This window comes from Tupaia chinensis, unplaced genomic scaffold, assembly GCF_000334495.1.
Source record: "Tupaia chinensis unplaced genomic scaffold, TupChi_1.0 Scaffold149424_1, whole genome shotgun sequence".
NCBI lineage: Eukaryota > Metazoa > Chordata > Mammalia > Scandentia > Tupaiidae > Tupaia > Tupaia belangeri.
Window position 1 is genome coordinate 2212996 of NW_006209268.1, and position 26340 is coordinate 2239335.

The 26340-nt window shown below is 37.6% G+C and overlaps 1 protein-coding gene across 2 annotated transcripts in view; it reads right to left on the reverse strand.

Annotated features, from left to right (window-relative positions):
• The window catches only part of CCDC171 (coiled-coil domain containing 171), a 351100-nt gene that overhangs the window by 242735 nt on the left and 82025 nt on the right, over positions 1-26340 (reverse strand). For both annotated transcript variants that reach the window (XM_006171185.3, XM_006171186.3), the window contains exons 10-11: positions 22539-22677; positions 12652-12754 (exon numbers count right to left, since the gene is read on the reverse strand). In XM_006171185.3, the coding sequence (XP_006171247.1) occupies positions 12652-12754; positions 22539-22677 (242 nt within the window). The remainder of the gene's footprint in view (positions 1-12651; positions 12755-22538; positions 22678-26340) is intronic.

Sequence of the window (26340 nt, forward strand, 5' to 3'; positions counted from 1 at the left end):
AAGTTACCTATACTTACATTGGTCCTTGTGTTTCTGATCAGTCAGGCCTTTTATAATATACTATTTTGTTTAAATAATTTCTGATCCCAATAATAATTTTATTATACTTGGAAATACCCCCTAATCTTTAAAAGTCTCAAGTTACAATTCAAAACAAACAATTTTTTAAAATGCTATGATCTATATAGCAGACATCATGTTTCAATTAAAACCCTTAAAGCTGATATTCATAAAAATGTGAATATTTCCATATTATGCCCTCAAATTACTTTAATTTGGTCGGATCATAAATTAAGTTAGTTGAGCTAATCAAGGTCACAAGGTCAAATGCAGTTCCAAATATTAATTCAAATAACAATAATCGAAAGCTCATTTCAAAAACTACTTTAAACTGACTGCTTACCGCACTACTCTTTAATGTTAAAAAACGAGCAGCAAATTTATTTTAAAAACATTTATATTGGCCCAACTATGGTGGTACACTACTAAGATGTTGCTACTCGACAAGCGAGGACTGCATGGGAGACAGAGTTCGATTCTCAGTCCAAAGGAAAGGATGGGAACATGGCATGTGCCTATAATCTCAGTGACTGAGGGAGGTTAAGGCAGAAGGATCGTGAGCTCAAGACTAGGTAGGTAACATAGTAAGACTCTGTCTAACAAAAAGAGCTGAGCATATTGGTATATGTCTACAGTCTCATCTGTGAGACTAAGGCAGGAGGATTATGACATGGTGAGATTCTATCTTAAAAAAAAAAAAAAGAAAAAAACAGTCATATTAAAAATATTTTTCTTGGGAACCAGCAGTTAGCGTAATGGCTATGTCGCTGGACTCCCACATAGTCAACCAAGATTCGCGTCCCGGATCCGGTGGCTTGAAACTCACACTGAGCGTGTGTGCGTGCATGCCCAAGATCCCGAGAGGAGAATGGAGGAGAAGGGATTGCGGCATGACCATCCTCCCTGGGGGGTGATTTCTCGCTTTCTGTCTCTATGTCTCTGTCTGGCGAGCGCACGTACCCTATAGCAAAAACCTCTCCAAAAAAAAAAAAATTTTCTTTTCAGTATGAGAATAAAATTTACAGTGATCTGATCAAGGAAATTAGTATACCCATCATCTCAACCACTTGTCATACATTGTGTTCTTGAAAAATCATACTATATCTCACAAATATGTACAAGTAGTATAAGTTAATTTTTTTAAAGTTTAAATTTTTTTCTTTCCTGTTATAATATCTCCCTATTATATTTCATAATCTAAATATTTCAACATACAAGAAATGCATTTTCAATAATCATAATTTTAAGAAATTATCATAATGTACATTTAGACATTCATTCATTCAATGTAACCAATTTACTGAATTCCAACTGTATACTAATCTTAGGCAGTAGGCATTCACAGATGAACAAGATTGGTGTAGTCTATATTCATATAGAATTTACAGTGTAATAAGAGATTGTAAATAAGTAATTACATGAGATCATTCATCTGTTCTTTAAGTATTAATTATTGGAACTTCTAGGGGGCTGAGGGTAACAGGCAATAAGAAAGGAAAGAAAGAAAGAGACTCTTGGTTAATGATAGACTGATTTTCTCAATCTCAGAGTATTGGTAATATTTAGTGTTTTAATTTAGGGGAAAGTGTTATTCATAAAGTTGTGACATTGATCAAAGTATAAACACTATCATGAGCACAATTTAGATTTTCTTCAACAAAAGAAAGAATATTTAAAAATCAAAAATAAGGAAACAATACATATCCCAGCTAGTTTAATCAAAAAAAAAAAAAAAATACACTGCTCTGAGCCATGATAATGGAGGAGACAGTATTCTCTGTAATGAGTATGAGTTGGAAAGACAACTCATTAAAAATTTTATTAAAGGTCTTACCAAATATATTTTTTAAAAATTGCTCTCTTGCAGAAGATAAAAAATGTAATGTATAATTCTTTTCTTTTGCTACTACACAAGTAGGCCATGAATAAATCATTCAAGGACACTCGGGAAATCTGCTGATTTTTACAATAAGGGAGAAAACTTCCTCTTAAAAATTCAGAATAAAATCATCTTAATATGAGTGTTGAAGAGTAAAGGGACAAAGTGCCCTCTCCCTACTAACCCATGCACACTCATATTATACATAAAATAAAGTTTTCTTGCCTGAAATGTTTATACAACAAAGTTCAGCTGAAGTACAAAGAATGCTTTATATCCCACCCATGCCCACTATAAAAAGAAATACTTAACACAACAAAAAGCTTACAAAGAAAGTCACTCTAAACCAAGGACCTTCTTGACTAATTTAATTTAACCTAATAATATTCTAAACAAAAAAAGCAAAGGACTATTAGAGCATTCTATCCTATCAGAGGAAGGTTTAAACACACGGACAGGCCCAGGTGCTGGAGCATAGGTAGTAAGGGTGCTGCTGCACAATGCTAGAGCCAGATGGAAGGACCCCAGGTTCATGCCCCAAGGTCTACCTGAAAACACCAGGCATAACCATAGGTGCAACCATGACCCCGGCTGACTGCAGGGCAAGGCACAAATTCATAGGATGAGACCCTATTGGAAATGTCTCTCTCTCTCTTTCTCATAAAAGTGAAAAAGAAATTTTTTTTTCAATTCACAAGTAAAAAGAATAAAAAAGAAAATTGGTTTGTCAAAGTTCAAATTTTAAAAAAGAACTTAGTATGTCATTAAGACTTTATACTTCAATACCATCAACTCAAAATTTCTAAATTCCTTTCTCTCAATATATGCATGTGTCCCTGTACATGACTGCCACCCTGTATTTTCACATCACCACTCCCTGTTTCGATCTCTTCCTCTTACTTTTATAACTCTAGCTGTACTTTGGCAAATCTTTTTTAGAATCAGTAGCCCACAGGCGGGATGTGGTAGGAAAAAAGTTCCAAATTCTCGATTTAAATGTTTCCTTATAACAATCTCAGAAATTAAGTATCTTTGCATGACTCATGTAAGCCTCTGTTTTTCAAGCTGGTGTTATTACCTAACACAGTTCTTCAGTAAGAATGGTTAAGTTGTAATAAATAAAATGAATCTATTTTCTCCACTTTTTTTAACCATTCTCTATCCACTTCAGTTTCCTGCAAGACCCCAAGGTGGGGGTAGAGGGGATTATAAGAAATAACAAAGAAATAATGGATCGAGGTGGGGGGTGATAAATAATGCTATAGGACAAAAAAGTTTGAGCTTTTTTTTTTAAAGATAACTACATAGACTATGAATAGTCACATTCAACCACAGAAAAAATGAGAATAAAAAGTAAAACCCTATTGTTTAATGTCGATGTTTGATAATGTCACAGAAAACTGAAAACAATGTCAAACAGGTTTGACTTTATTTTTACCTGATAAAATCTAACAGCTTACTACATAATGCACTGATTACTAAGAAAATTTTTTTCATTCTAAAATCATTTAATGTAAACATATTTTGTTTTGAACTCAGATTACATTCTGTATACTAACTTGTCTTAATCACTGAGGTCATAATAAACATCTTCATTTACCTTATAAAAATAGCACCTATGAGCTGACTTTTTAAGGAAAACATCTCATAACTTTTCTAACATATGGAAGGTATTTATTATGTAATCCTGCTTATCCACTCCCTAACTATGACTTTTGGGAGAGTACAAAAAATATTTCCTTTACCAAGGCTTGAGAAAAATGTTGATATTTCTCCTAATAAGCTCTATGTGTCTTGATAGCTCTGTATTGGTCTTTTCTAACTATGTATCTCAAACTGGGGAAATAACCATGGGATGGGTTCAGGTAGCTAACAGAACCACTGAAGAGAGATGTTAGCCAAAACTTAGTTAATTACCTGACCTCTGTGAGCACCTACCCTGACTGTTACAGCAGCGGTTACAGATGTAGTTTCCTTATTAGAAAAAAAACAGTCCATTCCTTAGCTATTGGAATGAAGCTGTTTGTTCAATCCTTTCAGTAATGACCACCAAAAACAGCTTTTTAGCCTGCAAGGCTAACAATATATGTTCTTTACTGCCCTACCTCACAGCTACATCAACTGTGGCTCTCTATCATAATGTGATCTGTACCAATCTTGATTAACTCTCCATTCCAGAAGAGATTACACTACTTGGTTCTGTACTAAGTTGATGATGTCATTCTGACTTGACCTGGTGAGCAGAAAGGCAGCAACTGCTTGAATTCAAGATGAATATAACATTTGGAGGGTCCTTCTAGATCACAGTATAAACCTTTAGGAGTTTGGAGTAAAGCAAGTCATTCTCTACAGATAAATATCCTCCTCCTGAAAATCGGCTTTGGACTTGCGACTGGTCCTCAGCAGATACTGAACACAAGGCCACTGGTTTACCGTGTGACCTAATGTTGCCCATCACAAAATGGTTATTGTTCGTCCACCAACCCATAAATCTGGGCACATTCGACATCACTCTAACACCAAGTGAAAGTGGTATATACAAGACTGAGTTCAAGCAAGTCCTTAAGACACAATTAAGTTGCACTAGTGAGTGGTCCAGATTCCTATGAGCCCTCTCCTTGCTACACTCGCTTCCTGTCTCTTAACCCATACCCTGGATATATGGAAAGTTTCCAATGACCAGCTGACTAATTGGGAAAAACGGCTCAGTTTATGGTTCAATATGATATTTATGGGACCAGCAGGTGGCATAATGGTTACATTGCTGGACTCCATGTAGTCGACTGCAGTTCGAGTTCCAGACCCAGTGGCTTAAAACTCATACTCGGCATGTGTGCATGTGCACCTAAAATCCCAAGAGGAGAATGGGGGAGAAGGAACTGCTGTGTGGTCATCACCCCTGGGGGTGATTTCTCACTTTCTGTCTCTCTGTCTCTCCAGCGAGTACATGCACCTGTAACAAAGATCTCTCTTTAAAAAAAAATAAATAAGTAGACAGTTACAATTGTCCCAGTTCCACTCAAGGATGATTCTGAAGGACAGCAGTAAAGAGGATTCCTCCCAGTGGGTAGAATATCAAGTAGTGGATATGACTATAATTTTGCCTGGTATGAGAAATGATCAAAGATAGAAATACTTGGGCCAGGAGGTGGTGTGGTGGTCAAGGCAGCTGGCTCTCACATAGCCAACTTCTGAGTTGAAGTCTCAGACCAGCACCTTGAAAAACTCTAGAGGAAAAGAGATTGTGACATGGCTATTCCCCATAGGGGGGAGGATTTCTCTCTCTCCTCTCTCGTTCTCTCTCTCTCTCTCTCATTCTCTCTCACTCCCTTTCTCTTTCCCAGCAAGTGCACGTGCCCTGTAGCAAAACTAAAAATAAAATAAAATAAAATAAAATAAGAAATATTCACCAATTTGTAGGCAGTATCTAATAGTTTGGCTAAGTGGCCAGGGGCTTGGAAAGAACATGGATGAAACACTGATTACAAGGTTGTCTGGAGAGGAGTGTGTGAAATGGGCACTGTACTCATATCAGCTTCAGCAGAGGAAGATCTTAATAATCAGAGGTACAAAATGAAGTATTCTAAGGATATCATCCAGCATCTTTTCCCCACCATCTTTGTCTTTCCTCGATTGAACAAAGGAGTTAAAGTAGCAAGGCTGGAGGCATGGACTTTCATTTACCAAGGCTGACTGGGTTTCAACCCCTGTTGAGTGCTAAACTGACCAATAGTAAAAACAAACACTGAGACCATAATAGAGAACCATCTTTGAGAGATCAGACAGCCACCTGATGGTTAAGAGAAACCAGTTCCCATATGGTTAGCCACATGGTTCAAATCCTGGCCCTGGCACTTTGAAAAAAACACACTGAGCCTAACTGCAGGCATGCCCCAAATCTCAATAGGATGGACAGATGAAGAAGAAGGGATGTTAACATAACCACTCCACTGGGAGGTGCTTTCTCCCTCTCCTCTTTGTCTCTCTAGCAAGAACACATGCACTTTGGCAATTTTTTTTTAAAAAACGAAAAAATATATATGCCTGTAATGCAAGACATTCCACAAAGCACCTATTAGTACACTCATTTGTAGAAAAGTTAGTGGAAATTCAAATCTTCATCTGGGTATGTATCCGAAAGAATTCAAAGGAGGGTCTTAAAAATAATTTACACATCCATGTTCATAGCGGCACAGAAACAGTAACCACGAGGTGAAAACAAAATGTGGTATATACATACAAGGAAATATTATTCAGAATTAAAAAAGGTCACTTGCTACAACATAGATGAACCTTGAAGATATTATGCTAAGTGAGATAACCCAATCACAAAAAGATCACAATCACAAATACTGTGATTCCATTTATGTGAGGTATCAAATGTAGTCAAATTCATAGAAACAGAAAATAAAATGGAACTAGGAGGAAAGGAACACAGGAAGGATACAGTGGGAGGAGAACAAAGGGTCTCTTTTTTCTGTCAGGGAGGATATCACAGATGGGAAGCTAATGGCACTTCTCATTCCAGTTCTGATGGATATGCATGTATATTCTCTTTAAGACGAGTTGAACATTGCTCTGGTTTCCACTATTACTATGTGTTTCTGGGCATTTATTTATATATGAAGTTTAGAGCTCCTTTGGCTATCAGGCAGTTATTACTTTAAACCTGACTGTTTTACAAATTATAAATAGTATTCGATGTAGGCATGAAACAATTAATTGGGATGATTTTTTAATTAATTTTTTATAGAAGACTATATTTTCTACTATTTAAATTTTTTTAAAAATCAGGATTAACGGGAACCAGCAGTTAGCATAATGGCTATGTCGCTGGACTCCCACGTAGTCGACTGAGGTTCGCGTCCCGGACCCGGTGGCCTAGAACTCATGCCGGGGGTGTGTGCATGCGTGCCCAAGATCCCGAGAGGAGAATGGAGGAGAAGGGATTGCAGCGTGACCATACCCTCTGGGGGGTGATTTCTTGCTTTCAGTCTCTCTGTCTCTGTCTGACTGGCGAGCACACGCGCCCTATAGCAAAAACCTCTCCAAAAAAAAAAAAATCAGGATTAACAAAAAAAAAAAGGCAAGATGAAACACAATGTATTTTAACACTTCACTAATTTAAAATTCATATTTCCAGGAAAAGTAGGAGAAGGATAGTAGTAATATAGTTTAAAATCTTAGGATGAATGACAATCAATACTACATTTTCTAGGGACACCTATGAAATTGAGGTATTATATAAGAAAGGAAGAAGGTAACTAAATAAAAGAAAACCCACAGTAGACAAGAAGAGTGTAGAAGATGGCTAGAAATTAATAGTAATTACCACAAAGTTAAATGATATAGTCACCTTTATTCTAATTATCAGCTATCTTTAACATACTCTGAAAGAAACTATAAATGAACTTCTATTTTGACCAAATTTTAATTAGACAAAGTAGAAATGCCTGAAACAAAATATCTGACATTTACATGCATTTTTTGTGCTAAGAAAAGTCAATATGCTGATATGTTTGCATATATTAATGATCCCATTATATGTTAGGCACTCTTAGTGAAGATACTCCCTTGAATTTAATAAACCAAAACTAGAGGATGAAGTAGGTGAGGTCAGGTTTGTAAACCCCAGTGAGTTCAAACACAACAGAAGCCAGAGAGGGGAAATGACCAAACAGCGCCGAAGGAAAGCTGTGTGTCACTTCCAGAGCTATCCTGAGCTTCTCAGTAATCCACCAATCACTAGTTAAAAGTTATCAGCCAGTAGGTTCACAAGAACAACTAAAATGTTCAAGCAGATACTAGGTCTGGACAATATTCCTCTATGAAAAAGTTTTGTGTGTGGAAGGTAAGAATATTGAAAACCTGCTCTCTCAGTAAATTTTTTAAACACGTTATTATCAACTATAGTCACCATGCTATCTATTAGACACCCAGAACTTATTCATTATAACCTGAAAGTTTGTAACTTAGGTTTTTAAGTGATCATTCTGGTGACTACAGAGAAAACAGACTGAAGGGGAACAAAGATGGAAGCAGAAAGGCCCATTGGTAACAAGGAGTGAGTGTTAGAGGCATCAAGAAACGTATGAACCATCTCAGTGATCACAAGTGAGTAATCAAATTAAATCATCTAAGCAAATAACTTCCTGAACATCTAACTGAAACACGGCTTTATCTGCTTCCTGAGGATAAGTTGATGAGTTCTCTTGCTCTGGAAAGTTTCTTAATTTAGAAGACCACAGAATCTGAAGAATATGAGAAACAAAATACCTGGCACTTACTATCAACTTAAACTAAGATTAATTCAATAAAATTATTTTCATCATTTCATTTTAAAGACAAAATCATAAAATAATTTTGTAACCATCCCTCTAAATTTCTCCCATTGGTTATTTTTTCTGATATGGGAGTAAGTACAGAGTATGTCTTGACCCGAACAGTATATAAAGGGAATAAAAGGGAATGAAATACCACTGCCTACTTTCCATAACAGCAGAGGCTCTCTGTAAATTCTTTCCCAAGATAACTTAATTAATTTTGTTAAAAATCTTAGGGTGTGATACCATCGTAAAGTAAGCCAAAAGGGAGTCCATTATAATGATACAGGGTTGTTTCACAGAAGCCAAAAGTAGGAATAAAACCAGTTTCCAAGCAGGTATGTGAATCAATCAGGGTTCCAGCAGGGAAAAACAGAACACTCAGAATAGTTTGCCTGAAGAGAATTAACAAGATGACTACAGAAATGTAAACAGGTTGGCATAATGGCTATGTCACTGGACTCCCATGTAGTCAATCACAGTTCGAGTCCTGGACTCAGTGGCTTAAACTCACACTGGGTGCATGTGCGTGCATGCCCAAGAGCCAAAGAAGAGAATGGAGGAGAAGGGATTGCGGTGTGGCCATCCCCCCAGGGGGTGATTTCTCACTGTCTGTCTGTCTCTGTCTTTCTGGTGAGCACGTGCACCCTATAGCAAAAATCTCTCCAAAAAAAAAAAAAAATGTGAACAGGTTAACAGACCCAGTCAGATATGATGAGGGAGCAAGAATAGCCAAGAGGGCTAGCAGGCAATGTGAAGTTTAAAGCTCTGGATCCCACATGGCCAACTTCATGGTTGGAGTCCGGACCACAACCACAATCATGCTGAGCATGTGTGTGTCTGAGCCTAAAACCCTGAGAAGAGATTGTAGTAGAGGGAATTGTGGAGTGATCACCAACCCCCAGAGGTGGTGATTTTGCTCTCTCTCTCGCTTTCTCTCCCCACCCAACCCCCGATCCTTGTCTGACAAGCACATTCACTCTGTAGAAAATTCAAAAAAAAAGAAAAAAAAAAAAAAAAAGAACAAGCAAGAGTGGCACTGAAATAGCATTCCTAACCCTAAAAGGTTAAGTAGAGGGGATGTTGTTACCATAGTCCAATAAAAGCCAGAGCTCTGAAAAAGGACTTGCCAAACAGAAGCTTTGGTGTTAAAAAGTGAAGCTACTGCAAGGAACGCATGGAACAGAGGAAGCAGAGGAAATAACTACCCTTACTTTCTTCTCCCACCCTTTTTGGTGTACTCACTGTCCACAGCCAACCAGAAGCGGAGGGCAAAAGCCCAGATTCATAGAAGTCAGCCTCCAAGGCTAAACAGAAAGTAGAGAAAAATGGGTAGGGGTTGGGAAGGGAGTAAAAGAGTGAATAATCAGCACAATAAGGGGGGAAAGTCCACTCTATAACAATCCAAAAGCCACTAATTCAGAGAGCAGTACCTCTCTAGATATACATTTCCTGTAATATATAGGCTATAAATACATATGAGAAACTAGGAAGTTGAAAAGAATAAAAAGACAAACTTTAATAGAAGACAATTCTTTTTCTATAGGCTTAGTAACAATTGTGAGTTGCTTTATAATCAACTACTTCATTTTAAAACTCAAAGGAAGGGGCCAGTAGGTGGCATGGCAGTTAAGGCACTGAATCCCATATGGCCAACTACAGTTTGAGTCCTGAACCTGGTGGCTTGCTTTCTCAGTTTCTCTCTCTCTCTCTATCTCTGGTGAGCACACCTGCTCTGTGGCAAATAAAAAATGATGATGATGATAAATAAAGTTAAATAAATTATTATTTAAAAAATAAATAAAATAAAACTCAAAGAAGATATGACCTCATATTTTTTAGCTTTTCTAATTCAACTCTGAAGAAATATTCAAAATAATTTCAAGACATAAGATACGCTACCATGGAACCAGCAGTTGGTATAATGTCTATGTCACTGGACTCCCATGTAGTCAACTACAATTTGAGTCCCAGACCCAGTGGCTTAAACTCATGCCAGATGTATATGTGTAAGTGTCCAAGATCCCGAGAGAAGAACGGAGGAGAAGGGATTGTGGTGTGGCCATGCTCCTGGGGGGTGATTGCTCGCTTTCTATCTCTCTGTCTCTCTTTCTGGAGAGCGCACACACCCTATAGCAAAAACCTCTCCAAAAAAAAAAGAGATATGCTATCATATTTAACATTTATAAAGATCCCAACACCATTAAACACCACTGATACATTTCAATAATAAAAGAGTACCAGGCTAGCTAGTGGCATAGAGGTTAAGGCAGGTGGATCCCACAAACCAACTGCATAGTTTGAATCCTGGACCCAGTGACTCAAAAAAATATGCCAGGTGCATGTGTGTACATGTCTAAAATCCCGAAAGGAGGGGACAAGTGAAGGAGAAGAGTGTGACCATCCCCCAAACCTCCATGGGGAGGGTGCTATGCTTTCTCACTTTCCCTTTCTTTCTCTGCCCCTCCCCAAAATTGTACAAATGGAAAGTAAAATTTTATCTTCTAAAGTTTTATCAAATAAAATTGATAACTATACTTTTTTACAGGGTAGAGGGCCAGAAGACATGTGCTCTCATTGGAAAGAGAGTAAGAGAAAGACAGAAATTGAGAAAGCATCACCCATGGGAAATGGCCATGCTGCAATCCTACTCCTCCTATGCTGTGATCCTCTCCTCAAGACTGTGCATGCACACACTTGCCTGGCACATATCTCGAACTGCTGAGTTCAGGACTTGAACTGCATAGTCAGCCACATGGGATACAGTTGCCTCAACCACCACACCATCAGCTGGCTTGATATCTTTATTTTTATGTCACCTCTTTTTTTTTTTTTAGGTTTTTGCCATAGGGCACATGTGCTCACCAGAGAGAGACAGAGAGAGAGGGAAAGTGAGAAATCACCTGCTAGGGGTCATGACTATGCCACAATCCCATCTCTCCCATTCTCTCTCAAAATTTTAGACATGCACACGCACATGCCTGGCATGATTTTCAGGCTGCTCAGTCCAGGACTTGAACTGTTGTCGGCCCCATGGGAGTCCAGAGCCTTAACTACCATGCCATCTGCTAGACCCTTTATGTCACCTTTATACACTTTGGTTTGTACATAGTAACAGACCATAAAACACTAATGGGAAAAGTTTAACTAAAAATATATTTACACATTAATTTTATAATATTACAGTTAAAAATACATGAAGGATAAAAATTGACTTAAAAATAGATAATGGTAATGCACACTAAATTATTAATAGTTCATCATCTGAGAAATCTGCAGATCCATAAGATAATGGGTCTTGATGAGAACCTTATATTTTTGCTTTTGTTTAAGTTAATTCATTTCTTCCATGAGAAAGAAAGGGAAAGACGAGTTTCCCAACAAGGTCTTCACACCATGATCCACCCCAGCCTCAGCCGGCCTAGATTAGGGACATGTACAGATATACTTGGTATGCTCAAGCAGGTAGGTCCCAGGACTTTCCCATGTGGGTCCAGTGACATTACTACTGGGTCGTCACCTGTCCCTCATTCTGCTGTGTAAAGGACAACAAACTTTGTAATCTTAAGAGTTTTCTAAAGAAATTCATTTGCCAAATCACTGTTTGACTCCTATACCTCAATCAAGTATAAGAAATTTAGTTTCACATGCCTTTTGAAGACTACAATTCAGGAAGCAACTAAATAATCTGAGGCTGACATCATAGCAAAAGAAAACTGAGTTAGAGAAGCATTTAAGTCAAAGAAATGAAGAAAGTGGAAATAATGAACAGAATTCATTAACTAGTGCTTTTGCTAGTTCCCAAAATAATACTACCTAATCCAGAAATTTTATAGTTCTTTATCATGTTAAGTGGGTTAATACTAAAACCAAAATATTTTACCTAAGCACTCTTATCTAGGCAGTTTCTATATAGGTAGTAGAAAATGAAGGAGAAAACCAGCTTAGCTTAGAAAGCAACAGTATGGGATATGCACTGTGTTACAGCCTGTGTCCTACATAACCTTTTGAATGCATGACCTTTAAGTTGCTGAAGGTTGCCTCAGAATTTGGCTCAGTTTGATCGAAACATCTGTTCCCCTTGCAGGTATACTGTAAGGACTTTTTTCTCAGTTGGATTCAGAACACAGCAAGTGAGCCCTTGTCTGTCCAATCATACAGACCCCAATACTTGTAAATCAAGTTCTAGGAGGACAACAGCAGGTCCACATTCCGTCACCCTTTCGCAGCCAGCTAGGCCAACTGACTGCTGTGAGAACTGCTCTTATCATGTCATCAAATCAAAACATGTTGAGATGAGGGACTATAAGAGGCATCTGCAGAATTCCCAAAATGTAGTGACTTTGGAACATTGACAGATGCATCTGTCATTTTATACCTTCAACTAACCTGATGTCCACTGGCCCGACACAGTAAAGCTGTCCAAGATCGATTCCAATTCTTTCACGTTATTTTCACACGTCTCTACTAGGAAGGCCTGGTGCTTCTTAGCCTTTTAATTAAGAAAAAAAAATGTACACATAATAAGGTCATGCATTAATGAGCTGCAGGGTTTTTTGTGTGAATATACATAACACAACTAAGTATAAACAAGATAATAATTACTCCATTCAAATCTATTATTAATAAACCTCTTTCTGCCTTAGTTGTCTTTTATTTGGCTTAATGCAACACTATACAAGTCCTCATTCACAGTTTTCTGAAGCATTGGAACCTGGCACTGTTCTAAGTATTTTACACACAGTAATTCTATCCTCACAATACCATTATGATGGAAAGGCCAATATTTTCTCAATCTTATAGATAAGAAGACTGAGACAGAGTAATTAAGAATACTTTTAAAAATCATGCTTGTGTTTAGGTGGCAAGTTGCCAGGTGACAGTCAAAAACAAATGCAGGCCACCTGAGGTGGCACAGTGGTAACACAAAATGCTCTGTAATGTCAAAACCACACGAGAAGGTTCCAGGTTCGTATCCCAAGTTCACCCTGTATGCACTGGGCATGACATGAACCTCGCTCGCTGAAGCCAGGGGTGTTTCACAGTGGGAAAACCTGTTGGGGGTGACTCCCTCTCTTTTTTCCTCTCTCTCTCATCAGCAGTGCCTCCCTCTCTCTTTTTCTCTCTCTCTAATGGAAGAAATAAATCAATAAACATAGATTTTTAAAAAGATTAAGAAAAAAGTGAATACAGAGCTGGCCCCATGGCTAAAGGAGCAAGATTCCACATGGCCAACCATGTGATTTAAATCCAGGATCTGGGGGCTTTAAATGCACACTAGGTGGGGGCCAGCAAGTGGTATGGTGGTTAAAGGTGCTGGACTCCCAAATGGCTGACCACAGTTCAAATCCAGGACCTGGTGGCTTGCTTTCTCACCTTTTCTCTTCCCCTCTCTGTCTCTCTCTGTTCAAATTATGATGATAATGATGATTATAATAAATAAGGCTAAATAAAATAATTATTTAAAAAAGTAAGAAACATACTAGGCATATGTGTGTGTGCATCCCCAAGAACCTGACGGTACAAAAATGAAGAAGGAATTGTAGTATGCCCATACCCCATTGTGGGATTCTTTCTCCCTCTCCCTTTCTCTTTCTGTCTCCATTTGGCAAATGTACCTGCCCTCTGGCAAGTTATTTTTTTAATGCAATTAAGATCAATTAAAAACTACTGCAACAATCAAGCCCTAGCTTGGGCTTCCATATTAGCAGTGAAAAGGGGGTAAGTGTGGAAATGAATGCACTGGGAAAATACCGAGAAGCAGAGTGGCCAGTCTTTAATAACGCTGCATTGGTTAGACAACATTGATAGGACTGAATTGAATTGGATAAAAATAGGGAAAATACTCAGATAAAAGGAGGCATTAAGACTAAATTTATGGTTTTAAGCCAGAAGAACTGGGATTTCACTAGTTGAATGAGAATAAAAAAGGCAAACAAAGTTTAATTGTGGCTGGTTCTTTTTTTTTTATAATAGGTTATTTTGGTTTATAAATGAATTTCTTACTCTTCATTCACATAGTAGAAGTGTTTAGGCTTTTATTTATGCACTAGATTGTGCTTATATTTCAATTTTGTTCCCAAAGCTATTAGTTATCTTAATAGCCTTTGATGTACAAGGAATTCTAGAACAAAAAATATAAATCTACAGCTAAATAAGCAAAACTGTCGGATTGAAAACAAAATGCCAACTAAAGATAAAATACAGCATTGTTTCTAATTTACATTAACATGTTTTACCAAGTGGCATAAAGAATAAGTTCAGGTTAAATGTTAAATTGTTGATTCAACTAATTTTATAATTCTAAACATCTCTAAAAGTTTAAAAGACAGAATTGTAGGGGAAAAAAGGACTCACTTCTTTACCTCAGACGTAATTCACATAACAAACTTATTACTCAAAAAATAAAAGCCCTTTAATGTTGTGTTGGCTAACCAGATGATGTTTAGATGAACATTTACTGATCATCCATTGAGAAGCAAAAACTACTTCAGACTCTACAATTAGTCCATAATCAATGTACACAGGGGATTCTAAATTTGAAAAGAAAGTTCAGGGCCTGTAGGTAGCATGCTGGTTAAGGTATTAGGCTCACATGGCCAACCACAGTTTGAGCCCTGGACCCAACGGCTTGAAAATATGCAGTGCGTGTATACACATGCCCAAAATCTTGAGAGGACAATAGAGGAGAAGGGATTGCAGTGTGGCCATTGCTCCTGGGGTTGGGAGGTAATTTCTCACTTTCCCTCTTTCCATCTCTGGTGAGTGCACACGCCCTATAGCAAAAACCTAGGGAAAAAAAAAGTTCAGAAAATGTTGTGACCAGCAGATCTTAAGGCACTATTAAAGAGTCAAGGTTAGTGTCTCAGTCTGCAAGATTGGTTAATTTATAAAGTTGATTTGGTTTTAATTCTGGAGGCTGGAAAGTCCAATGCCAAGGTGGCAGCCTCTGGCGAGGGCTTTATATTGCATTACAACATGGCAGAAAAGTGGAAGGGCAAGCAAGAATGCAAGAGTGAGCCAAACTGGCTGGGCTCTCCAGGAACTCATTCCCAGTACTGAAAGGGATTAACACCTTCTCAAAAAGAGCACTTCTTATAGGCCCCACCTTTTAATGCTGTCACATTGGCAAGTAAGTTTCCAACACAAGATTTTTTTTTTAATCTTTAATCTTTTCCAAGTTTGCTTATTTATGTTTTCATGAGAGAGAGAGCGCGATACAAAGAACCCAAACAGTGTCTTCACACCATGATCCACCCCCAGCTAGCCTGGATCACAAGAATGCACATGTGTGCCAGGCATATACAGGAAGGTCTAGGAATGAGAACCTGGAACCTTCCTATGTGGGTCTAGTTGTGCTACTGCTGTGCCACCATCTGGCCCTTCCAACACATGCACTTTTTCTTTTTTTTAAGAGATTTTTGCTATAGGGCACATATACTCCATATACTCGCAGGACAGACAAGAGACAGAAAGTGAGAAATCAAATCCCCAGGGAAGATGACCACGCCACAATCCCTTCTACTTCATTCTCCTCTTGGGATTTTGGGCATGCACGCACATGTGCCCCGCATGAGTTTCAAGCCACCGGTCCAGGACACAAACCACTGTAGGCCATGTGGCATTCCAGCGATATAACCATTACACCATCAGCCGGTCCCCCAACACATGCACTTTTGGGGGGGCACATTCAAACCACAGCAGTTGGTTATGAAATACCTTTTAACAGTAAACAACAAAGAGATGACAAAGACTGTATCTTTATTTCCATCTCAATATACTATCCCTCTCACACTACTAAAATAAATGCACTTTTGGCATAATCTAACATGTTGTTCTTTTTTACTTGTTTCATAATCATGTTTTCTTGATCCTGAAAAAACTTGTATCTCACTTTGTTGCTCACTGAGCATGAATATCACAAATGAAAAAGCATACAGGTAAAATGTTCTAATGCAAGCTCTTGAAAAAATATAAAAAAGCATATGCAAATATTTATGTTTGAAAATTGGCAGATATGGGACCAGCAGATGGCTTAATGGTATGTCACTGGACTCTCACATAGTCGACCACGGTTTGAGTCCTAGAACCAGCAGATTAAATTCATGCCAGGCACATGTGTGTGCATGCCCAAAATCCTGAAAGGAGAAGGTATTGCAGTGTGGCCATCTACACTGTGGAGTGATTTCTCACTTTCTGTCTGTCTATCGCTCTCTGGTTTTCTGGCAAGCACACATGCCCTACAGCAAAAATCTCTCTTTAAAAAAAAAAAAGAAAGAAAAATTGGCAGATAGACTTGGATAAGAAAAAGTTGATTCCAGCATAAGTAACAATAAAAGTAACTAAAGATACTTTTTTCTTTGCTAGAGGTATGTGCACTCACCAGACAGAGACAGAGAGATATAGAGAGGGAGAGGGGAAAGCACTCCCCATGGAGAATGACCTCACTGCTATCCGTTCTCCTCCATGTCTCCCTCTCCTTGGGATTCTGGGTATGTACACACATGTGCCCAGCATATCTCCCAACCAGCCAAGTCCAGGAAGTCAGTTACTGAACCATGCAGTCAGTTACGTGGGTCTAGCCACCCCAACCACCAGGCTACAGAGCCAGCCCAAGGACATTTTTTAATAAGGTTAAAAACAATAGCAGCAGGAGGGGGAGGGTGGGGGGCACCAGCAGTTAGCATAATAGCTATATGGCTGGACTCCCATGTAATCGGTCGACTGCGGTTCAACCTGTGGCTTAAACTCATGCCGGGTGCGTGTGCATGCATGCCCAAGATCTTGAGAGGAGAATGGAGGAGAAGGGATTATGGTGTGGCCATCCTCCCTGGGGGTGATTTCTCACTTTCTGTCTCTCTATCTCTCTCTGTCTTCCTGGTGAGCGCAAGCACCCTATAGTGAAAACCTTTCCAAAAAACAAACAAACAAACAAACAATAGTGGGGGGAAGAAACATCAAACAGGTAAAAAAAAAAAAAAAAAAAAAAAAAAAAACTTTTATTGTGTCAATAGGATTTTCTCATGAAATGAACATTTTAAACATAGGTTGAACTTGGGACCAGCACTTAGCATAATGGCTATGTCGCTGGGCTCCCATACAGTCATCCGTGGTTCAAGTCCCAGACCCGGTGGCTTAAAACTCACACCGGGCGCATGTGCATGCGTGCCCAAGATCCCAAGAGGAGAATGGAGAAGAAGGGATTGTGGCGTGGCAATCCCCCCTGGGGGGTGATTTCTCGCTTGCTATCTCTCTCTGCCTGTCTGGCGAGCACACACACCCTATAGCAAAAAACCTCTCCCAAAAAAAAAATAGGTTGAATTTGTGAAAAAGTGATACATACTGCTTATAATTTCTGAACATTTTTTGAACAAGTGAGCTTTTAAGTTTTTTTATTTAAATATATTTAAGTCATCATGAAGAAATTCAAAGTAAAAACAAGGTAGCATCAAAACTTATTAATATCACACTTTTTGCTCCCACAGCTCCCCTCTGTAACAGTCTTGCACCTAGTCACATTATGTACTCATTTGTATGTAACAGCTAAGAACACACCTCATTTTCATTACTTAGCTTTTGTAAGGGCTCTGGGAGAACTGAATTTGGTCGTTTGCTTTCATAGTCCTGGCCATCTGCAGCTCTTCCTTGACCATGTCATTAACAATAGTTGGTACCACTTTTTTTAAATAATTATTTTATTCAGCTCTACTTATTTATTTATTTATTTATTTATTTTAATTTGACCAGAGAAGGACAGAGTGAGAGAGAGAGAGGGAAAGTGAGAAAGGAAGCCACAAAGTCCAGGACTTGAACCATGGTCGGCCATGTGGGAGTCCAGCGCCCTGAACCACCACACCACCTGCCAGTCACTACCTCTTAATTCTCACCCTTCTGGCTTGCCGATGCTGCTTCCATTCTGTAATTCCAATTGCTTATCTGACAATGAATTGTAATACCCCATTACCTAGCTTTAACAATTATTTTTCAGTAGCTGCTCCTTTCCAAGCTGAATATGGACTTTAAGATATAAATGTCTCTCTCCTCTTCTCCTCCCCTCCCCTCATTTTCTTTCCCTCTCTCTCTTACACATACTCACACACTATACTATATGTTTTTCCCAGTCAAAAATCAGACTTGAGTCTTCAAAGTTTACTCATTTATATGTTTCTCAAAATTGGGTTAAAAAGTTTTATGCCCATACCATAAATTTTTGAAGCCAGTTCTATATAATGAACAATTAAATACCCAAAGATATATGCTTGATAAATACCATTTAATAGTATTAAGTTTTAAGGGCTGTAAGAAAGGCAGACAGTGATGTTTATTTTAGCAAAAATAATGCAAGCATAATATCCTAAGAACAGGCATAAACAATTTTATAGGAAAAAAAATAGAATATTTATTAGCCTATTAGTTTTTTAATACCTCCTACAAAATCAGAAACATGTCCTTCTACAGCAAACCAATAGATCATCTGAAGTAAGAATATTATCAAGAAACATTAACTTCACTATAAAGTATAACAATGGAAACACTTTCCAAAATCCTACCTATGCTAGCAAGCATTATTATTATATAATCAGTTAAGTCCCCAAAGCATAGAGGGATACTATACACTTGACCATTTTCAATCACAAGTTCTTTGGAGAATAAAATTTTCTTTGAGCAAAACCTCATGAGAACTAGAATTCCCTTTTCAATATATGATCTTTCCTAGAGCTGTAACTAAATATTACTGAGTGGCAGAAAAACAAATCTCAAGAAATGATAGACTTAAGAAAATTTCATTGAAGAAAGCACAAAGCAAGTCCTAATAATACCAATTTAAAAATGAAAGCTCCCCTGCTTCTAGAGAAGAAGATATAAAAATTCACAGAAATATCCAAAAGATCCAGCTGGATCTGTTGAGCCTCTCAGAGACTTTAACAAGCAGGATCACTGGGCAGTTTACATAAGAAGCTCAGTTTTACTTAATAGTTGATGGAATCATTATGAAATTCAAAGACTGTTGACAACTGGATTAATTTTTTAAATAATTATTTTATTTTACCTTATTTATTTATGTATTCAGTTTAATTTGACCAGAGAGATACAGAGCAAGAAAGAGAGAAAGGGAAAGTGATTAAGCAAACCACCAGGTCCGGGACTCAAACTGTAGTTGGTCATGTGGGAGTCCACCAGCACACCATCTGCTGGCCCCATATTTTGATTAAGTTTTAAATTAAAACTTCTTTTTTTTCCTAGGTTTTTGCCATAGGGTACACATGTTCCCAAAGAGAGGCAGAGAGAGGGAAAGTAAGAAATCACTCCCCTAATAGGAGGGATGGCCACCACAGTCCTTTCTTACCCATTCTCCTCCTGGGATTTTGGGCACCCATGCACACCCTCCCTGCATGATTTTCAAGTCACTAAGTCCAGGACTCAAACCACAGTCCACAATATCTATACATTAAACAGAAGAAATTTCATTAAAATTAAAGTTTAATTAAAGTTGGCTAGTTTTATATGATTAAGTATCCATGAATGACCCAACATACCCAGTTTGGACTCTTCCAAAATTACGTGTTACATTTATATTCTATTTCTTCAAACAGGGACACTATCATTTTCTAACTAGTGCATTAACACTTTGTACATCCTGGGCTAGATGATCTCTAAAGCCTTTACAGATCTAAAGGTTAGGCAAGTGCTATTTTTAAGTCTCAAAATTTCCTGAAGTTTTTTTCTTATTAATAATACCATCTCACTAGCAAACTCATGGAGGAAAGTGGCTTTAATTCTCTCTTCCAATGCAACGAAGAAAATAAAGACTGAGACTTGAATAATGGCCATAAATATGACCTAAGCAAGAAAACAAGCTGTTACCTCAAAGGGAGAGAAAAATTACCTGTAGGTAAGGTATGCCTCCCATCTCTAGTCTATAAAATACTGTCCTGAAATTATTATGTTCCAAAGAACTGTAACTGGGGGAGAGACACACTAGGGTACAGAGGATCATGGGATATCATTAAAATAATCTTATTTCCAAAAATAAGAACTAATAGTTTCCTCATAAAACATTTTCTCTTCTGCCAACAACAACTTTAATTTAAGGCACAAATAATAGTCAGACTTTGAGGATGTAGAACCAAACAAACTCCATTTTACATTACTTTAAATTTTTAATTTGGTAGAAATTTCTCTAACGGGTAATTTTAAAAACTCTGTCCCTCAAAGACCACTCATCTACTAAAAAAAAAAAAATCAATAAAGAATATGTATAAGAAAAAATTGGGAGGGGGGAGTAATAGATTAGTTTTTTTATAAAAAGAGAAACTTGTACTTTATTTCAATGCTTCAAAAAGTTCATGGAAAATGAATTTTAAAGTATGAGTTCATTTGGGGGCAAAAAATTTTTTGAAATCATGCATAGTTTTTCATAATACACATTTTCCACAAATTCTTGAAAATCCCTTTCTTGTGGAGCCAGCCTGCAGCCTGGTGATTATGTGAGCTAGACCCACAGAGCTGACTATGTGGTTCAAGTCCCAGAGCCAGCCGCTTGAAAAAACACACCAAAGGCATATGTGTGCAAGCTCAAAATGCTGAAAGAAGGGCAAGATGAAGAAGGGATTACACCATGACAATCTCCATGCTCTCATGGTGCTTTCTCACTTTCTCTGTCTCTGCCTCTCTCTGGCAAGTGCACACGCTCTCTGGCAAATTTTAAAAAGAACAAAGAAAATATTTTGTAGTGTTTGCATTAAATAGATTTTCATTAAATAATTTTTTCAGTTTTACATTATGGTCAGTTAAAGAAATAAGGGACAATTCTAATAAATATAAAACAGAAGAAGTGAAAAGAAATACTTCTCACAGAAATCACTGAGAGTTGTGGGATATAACTGAAAGTAGAGAGCCAAGTTTCTGAGAAAATATGTATGCCTTCCTTGTTGGAATTCCCAGCAAACTGCAGGTAGAGGTATTCTACATCAACCAAATAAATTCATCCAACAAATATTTATTGAGGCAAGTACTATGGTAGAATTTGGATATGTAAAATGAATTACATTAACCTCAGTACATTCACAGTCTCTTGGAAGAAATAATATACATCATATTTTTATAAGTGTTATGATAAAGATATTAAACAAAGTACTAAAGTGTCACAATTTGGTAGAGGTCAAATTCTGACTTCAGGTGAATGGGAGAGCAGAGGAAAATGGAATCCTGGAAAGTTTCACATATTGCAAAGTATCAGAGATGAGCACCACAGGACATATGTTAATAGAAAAAAGGAAAGGGTGTTTTAATTAATGTGGGCCACAAAATTAATAGCCTAAAAACAACCACAAGGCACTATGAAAATATGAATTTAGAAAGCTAGGGCATGCTAACATGGCTCAAGTAAAATAAATCAACAGGGGGACCAGCAAGTGGCATGGTAGTTAAGGTACTGGACTCCCACATGATGGACAGCAGTTAGAGTCCCAAACCCACCAGCTTAAAAATCACATCAGGCATGTGTGCATGCATGCCCAAAATCCCAAGAGGAGAATGGAGGAGAAAAGATTGTGGTGTGGCCATTCCCCTGGGAAGTGATTTCTCATTTTCCCTTTCTCCGTCTCTCTCCAGTAAATGCACATGTCCTATGGTTAAAAAAAAAAAAAAAAAAAATTAAATTAATTAAATTGACTTAAACTAAAATAAAATATATTGAGGCACAGGCATAAATAAATAAATAATCTAGGAAATTCAACATAAAACAAAAGAAAAAGGTCTTAGATGATATGACAAGAAGCTGGACTTTACTCTGAAACAAGAAGGAGAAACAGAAGGCTTTTATACAAAGAGTGATTGACAAGAACAGATCAATATTTAGAAAGATAAACCATTGAAGAATGGAAACAGAGTAATCAGGTATAAAATCATTATAAAATGAAGCCTTTGAAATCATCAGATCTATTGATTATAAACCTGATTCCCCCCCCACCTCAATAATAATTTTTCATGCACCAAGAAAAGAAGACAAGAGAAAAGATCCTGAATTCATTTTAAAACATTCTATAATTCAGAATTTTTACTAATTAAGTAAGCTTCTCTACATCAGAAAGGTTTTATTATGTCTTTGATGTCATCAGCATTTCTAGTTTTGAAATTTTATGTCAATGTCACTAAAATTACTTTTATACTATTATCTCATGATATGTAGTGAGAGAGAAAAACCAAAAAAACTGCTACACATCAAATACGACCCAATAAAGTAATTGCCATAGGGTTTTCTTTTTTATCCTTACCATTACAAGTTCTTCCTGTAATTCACTGCAACTTTTTTCATTATACTGGAGTCTCTTTGAAAGGTCTATAATTACTTTCTTCTGTTCCTCAATCTCTTCATTTAGTTTCTTGTTTTTGGAGAAATACTCTCTTTCTAATCTGAAAAGTAAAAGTATCAGAGCAGGTTTTTCAAATATGCTTTTATCAACTGCTATTACACACCTTTAACACAAATGACAGAGGTACTATGTATGATTTCTTCATGCCAAAAGGCTTTTTAAAGGCCACCTTTCCTATTCTCAGATAAAAAGGGCTACACATTCTTACATGAAAGTCTGTAAATGAATACTACTTCCTCCCCTTTAATAGCAGGTATTGTACTATGCCCAAGGTTATAAGCAAAATAGATTTGGTTAGTGTTGATTTGGCCTCAGTGTTATTTTAGATGAACAAAATCCATTCAGCCCAGCTCAATTAGTTCAGAAATTGCCTCAAGGCTAAAAAAAAAAATAGTCCTACCAAACAATTTTTAAATGAAATCACAACATTAGAAAAAGGGCAAATATTTTATTCCTGAAAGTCCAAACAAGTAGAACTGGTAAAGTGGCATGGAGAATCAAAAGTCATTCATATTCACTTCGAAGAGACGATTTTTTTCAAAGGATTTACAGTATTTAAATTTTGCTCAGGTTGGTATTAAACTGTTTATATTCTTATATGAATAGAGGATGAAAACCAGCTTGGAAATATATTTTAGTTGAAAATTTACTTTAGATGATCCAGTAAGTGGATAATTTTCATTCAAATTTAAAATTGCCACTATTTCTAATCTGAACCCTTCCTGAAAAATTTAGCAGACTTGTTTCCACTAATTTTTAAGATGCAACATAGGAGACAGAGTGACTCAGGGTAACCAAATCCACACTCGGATCAGGCTATAATCAAATAGAGCCAATTTTTGAATGGCACATGGCCTTACTCTGTATGGTCAACAATCCTTCCTGCAGGGTAGACCACAGACAATCCTTATGTATATTCTCCTTTGATTCAAGGATATTCGGAAGTATAGTACTTAGGATTTAAAATAAATATGCACAGAAGGATTGAATGTTACTGTTATATAAATCTCCCAGAAAGTAGAACTAAATACAAATATATTAAAACAGAGAAAAGGTAAGAAAATTATAAAATCATCCCAGGAGTCTTAACATAAATAACTGAAGTCTCAGAAAGAGAAAATGAAGAAAATAAAAAGAAAAAAATCAACAAGGCAATAATAAGAGAATTTCCCATAAATTACTTACCTGAGTTTCTAAATTTGAAAGAGCTCAGTAAGTGCCTAACAAAATGAATAAAAATGATCCAGGCCAGTCCCATCAAGAAATTTCAGAACAATGGGAACAAAATGTCCATGGAGTATGGAACTACGTACCTATTACTATTGTCTCATGTACTATAATGTCACTCCAGCAAATGACTTTATACAATTGCCTGTGATTTCAGATGTGGTGGCCACCCTTCATGTTTCCAGGGGAAAACATAAGCCTGGGCCACATACAAAAGATCAGGAATCAAATGACTGCAACTTCTCAAGCACTAAAACTGAATGAACAACCAGCTGAACTATGAAAAAGGGTGAAAATCAAAAATATTTTCAATGTAAGTTTTAAATTTTCCTCTGATGTATAATTCTTATGAAACTATTTAACAATGGGTTTAAACAAATAAGGAAGAAGATGTACGATTAGTAAACAAGAGATTCAAGATATAAGAGAAGTACAGAAATACAGAAAGAGATTCCAAAGATGATAATACAGAGAAGTCCTAGGATAACTGCCTATAAAGAACTTAAAAAACAATCCAGAATGAAGACAATAGAAAGAAGTGTCCAAGAGGGATGTCTTTTAGGAAAAATTTAAAATGATAGAATTTCTGAGATGTAGAAATATGAGAGATTTTCAGTTCCAGTGCAGAGTTTAAGTGTAACAGTGGGTCAGTATGTAGTGTTTTGGTTAAGGCAGCTAGATCCCTCATGGTCAACTGCATGGTTCAAGTTCCAGACCTGTGAGCTTGAAAAACACACCAGGGGACCAGCAGGTGGCACAGTAGTTAAAGTGCTGGACTCCCATGTGGTTGACTGTGGTTCAAGTCCCAGGCCCAGCAGTTTGAAACTCACACTGCACACATGTGTGTACATGTCCAAAATCCTGAAAGGAAAATGGAGAAAAGAATCCAGTGTGGCCAACTCCCTCAGGGCATGATTTCTTGCTTTATGTCTCTCTGTTTCTCCAGCAAGCACATGTACCTGATAGCAAAAATCTCTAAAAAAAGAAAAACATACCAGGTGCATTTATATACATGCCCAAAATCCTAAAAGGAGGGAGAAATGGAGGAGAGATTGTGGCATGACCAGTCCCCATCGGGAGGAGGGGTTCTTTCTCACTTTCTCTCTCTATTGGGAGCACATGTACACTCTATAATTTTTTTTTAAATAATAACTTAGTGAGGGAACCAGCAGTTAGCGTAATGGCTATGTCACTGGACTCACACGTAGTCGACCGTGGTTTGCGTCCCGGACCCGGTGGCTTAAAACTCATGCCGGGCGCGTGTGCGTGTGTGCCCAAGATCCCAAGAGGAGAATGGAGGAGAAGGGATTGCAGCGTGACCATCCCCCCTGGGGGGTGATTTCTCGCTTTTTGTCTCTATGTCTCTCTCTGTCTGTCTGGCGAGCGCATGCGCCCTATAGCAAAAAACCTCTCAAAAAAAATAATAATAATAACTTAGTCATTGGCTAATCACAGAAATTCATCACATTGGTTAAGCATTGGTTAATCACATAGACTAACTTAACTTAAAATGAGACAATTAACTATTCTTCATTTTGAGGCAATTAACTATTCTTCATTTATCAGTTCAGCAAATCTTTTATTTAGCAACTCTTACGTGCCAGGCACTAGGCACTAGGAAACAGCATTAGTCATTAGGAAACAGCAATGCCCCTGGCAGGGGCATTAGGAAACAGCAATGCCCCTGCATGGCAGGGGCGGGGCTTTCTCCCTGTACCTCTCTCACTGTTCTCCCTCTGGCAAGTACACACACACACACACACACACACACACAAACTTTGATGAGAAAAACACTAGACTTGGGAATTATCATGATTCTCTCTTCTCTACTATTACCAGCAATCAGTTATCACAGCTAATTAAGATGTAACTATATTTGAAAATAAAAAGAATACTGAAAAATCTTCATTTTATACTGCAACTTTTAGATGAAAAAAATACATTTTTCTGAGAGTTTTTTTTCTACAGGGCATGTGTGCTCGCCAGAAAGACAGAGACAGACAGAGAGAGACAGAAAGCGAGAAATCACCCCCCGGGGGGATGGCCACACCGCAATCCTTCTCCTCCATTCTCTTCTCAGGATCTTGGGCACGTACGCACATGTGCCTGGTGTGAGTTTAAGCCACCAGGTCCAGGACTCGAACTGCGGTTGACTACATGGGAGTTCAGTGACATAGTCATTACACTAACTGCTGGTCCTGATGGAAACAATTTTAAACTAAAAAAATTTTATTACAGAATTAAAATAATTTCATGTAGACATGGTCATTTTTGTAAAACTGTGGACCAAAATCATACCTTTGAAATAGGCAAACAGGTTCTTTTCTTTCTTTAATGTGATCCTACTTAGATCTGTCTGGCAAGAAAGAGAAGCTTAAAAACCTTAAACCGTGCCAGCAGGTGGCACAGTGGTTAAAGTGCTGGACTGCCACAGGACTAATCATGCTTTCTCTCTCTCTCTCTCTCTCTCTCTCTC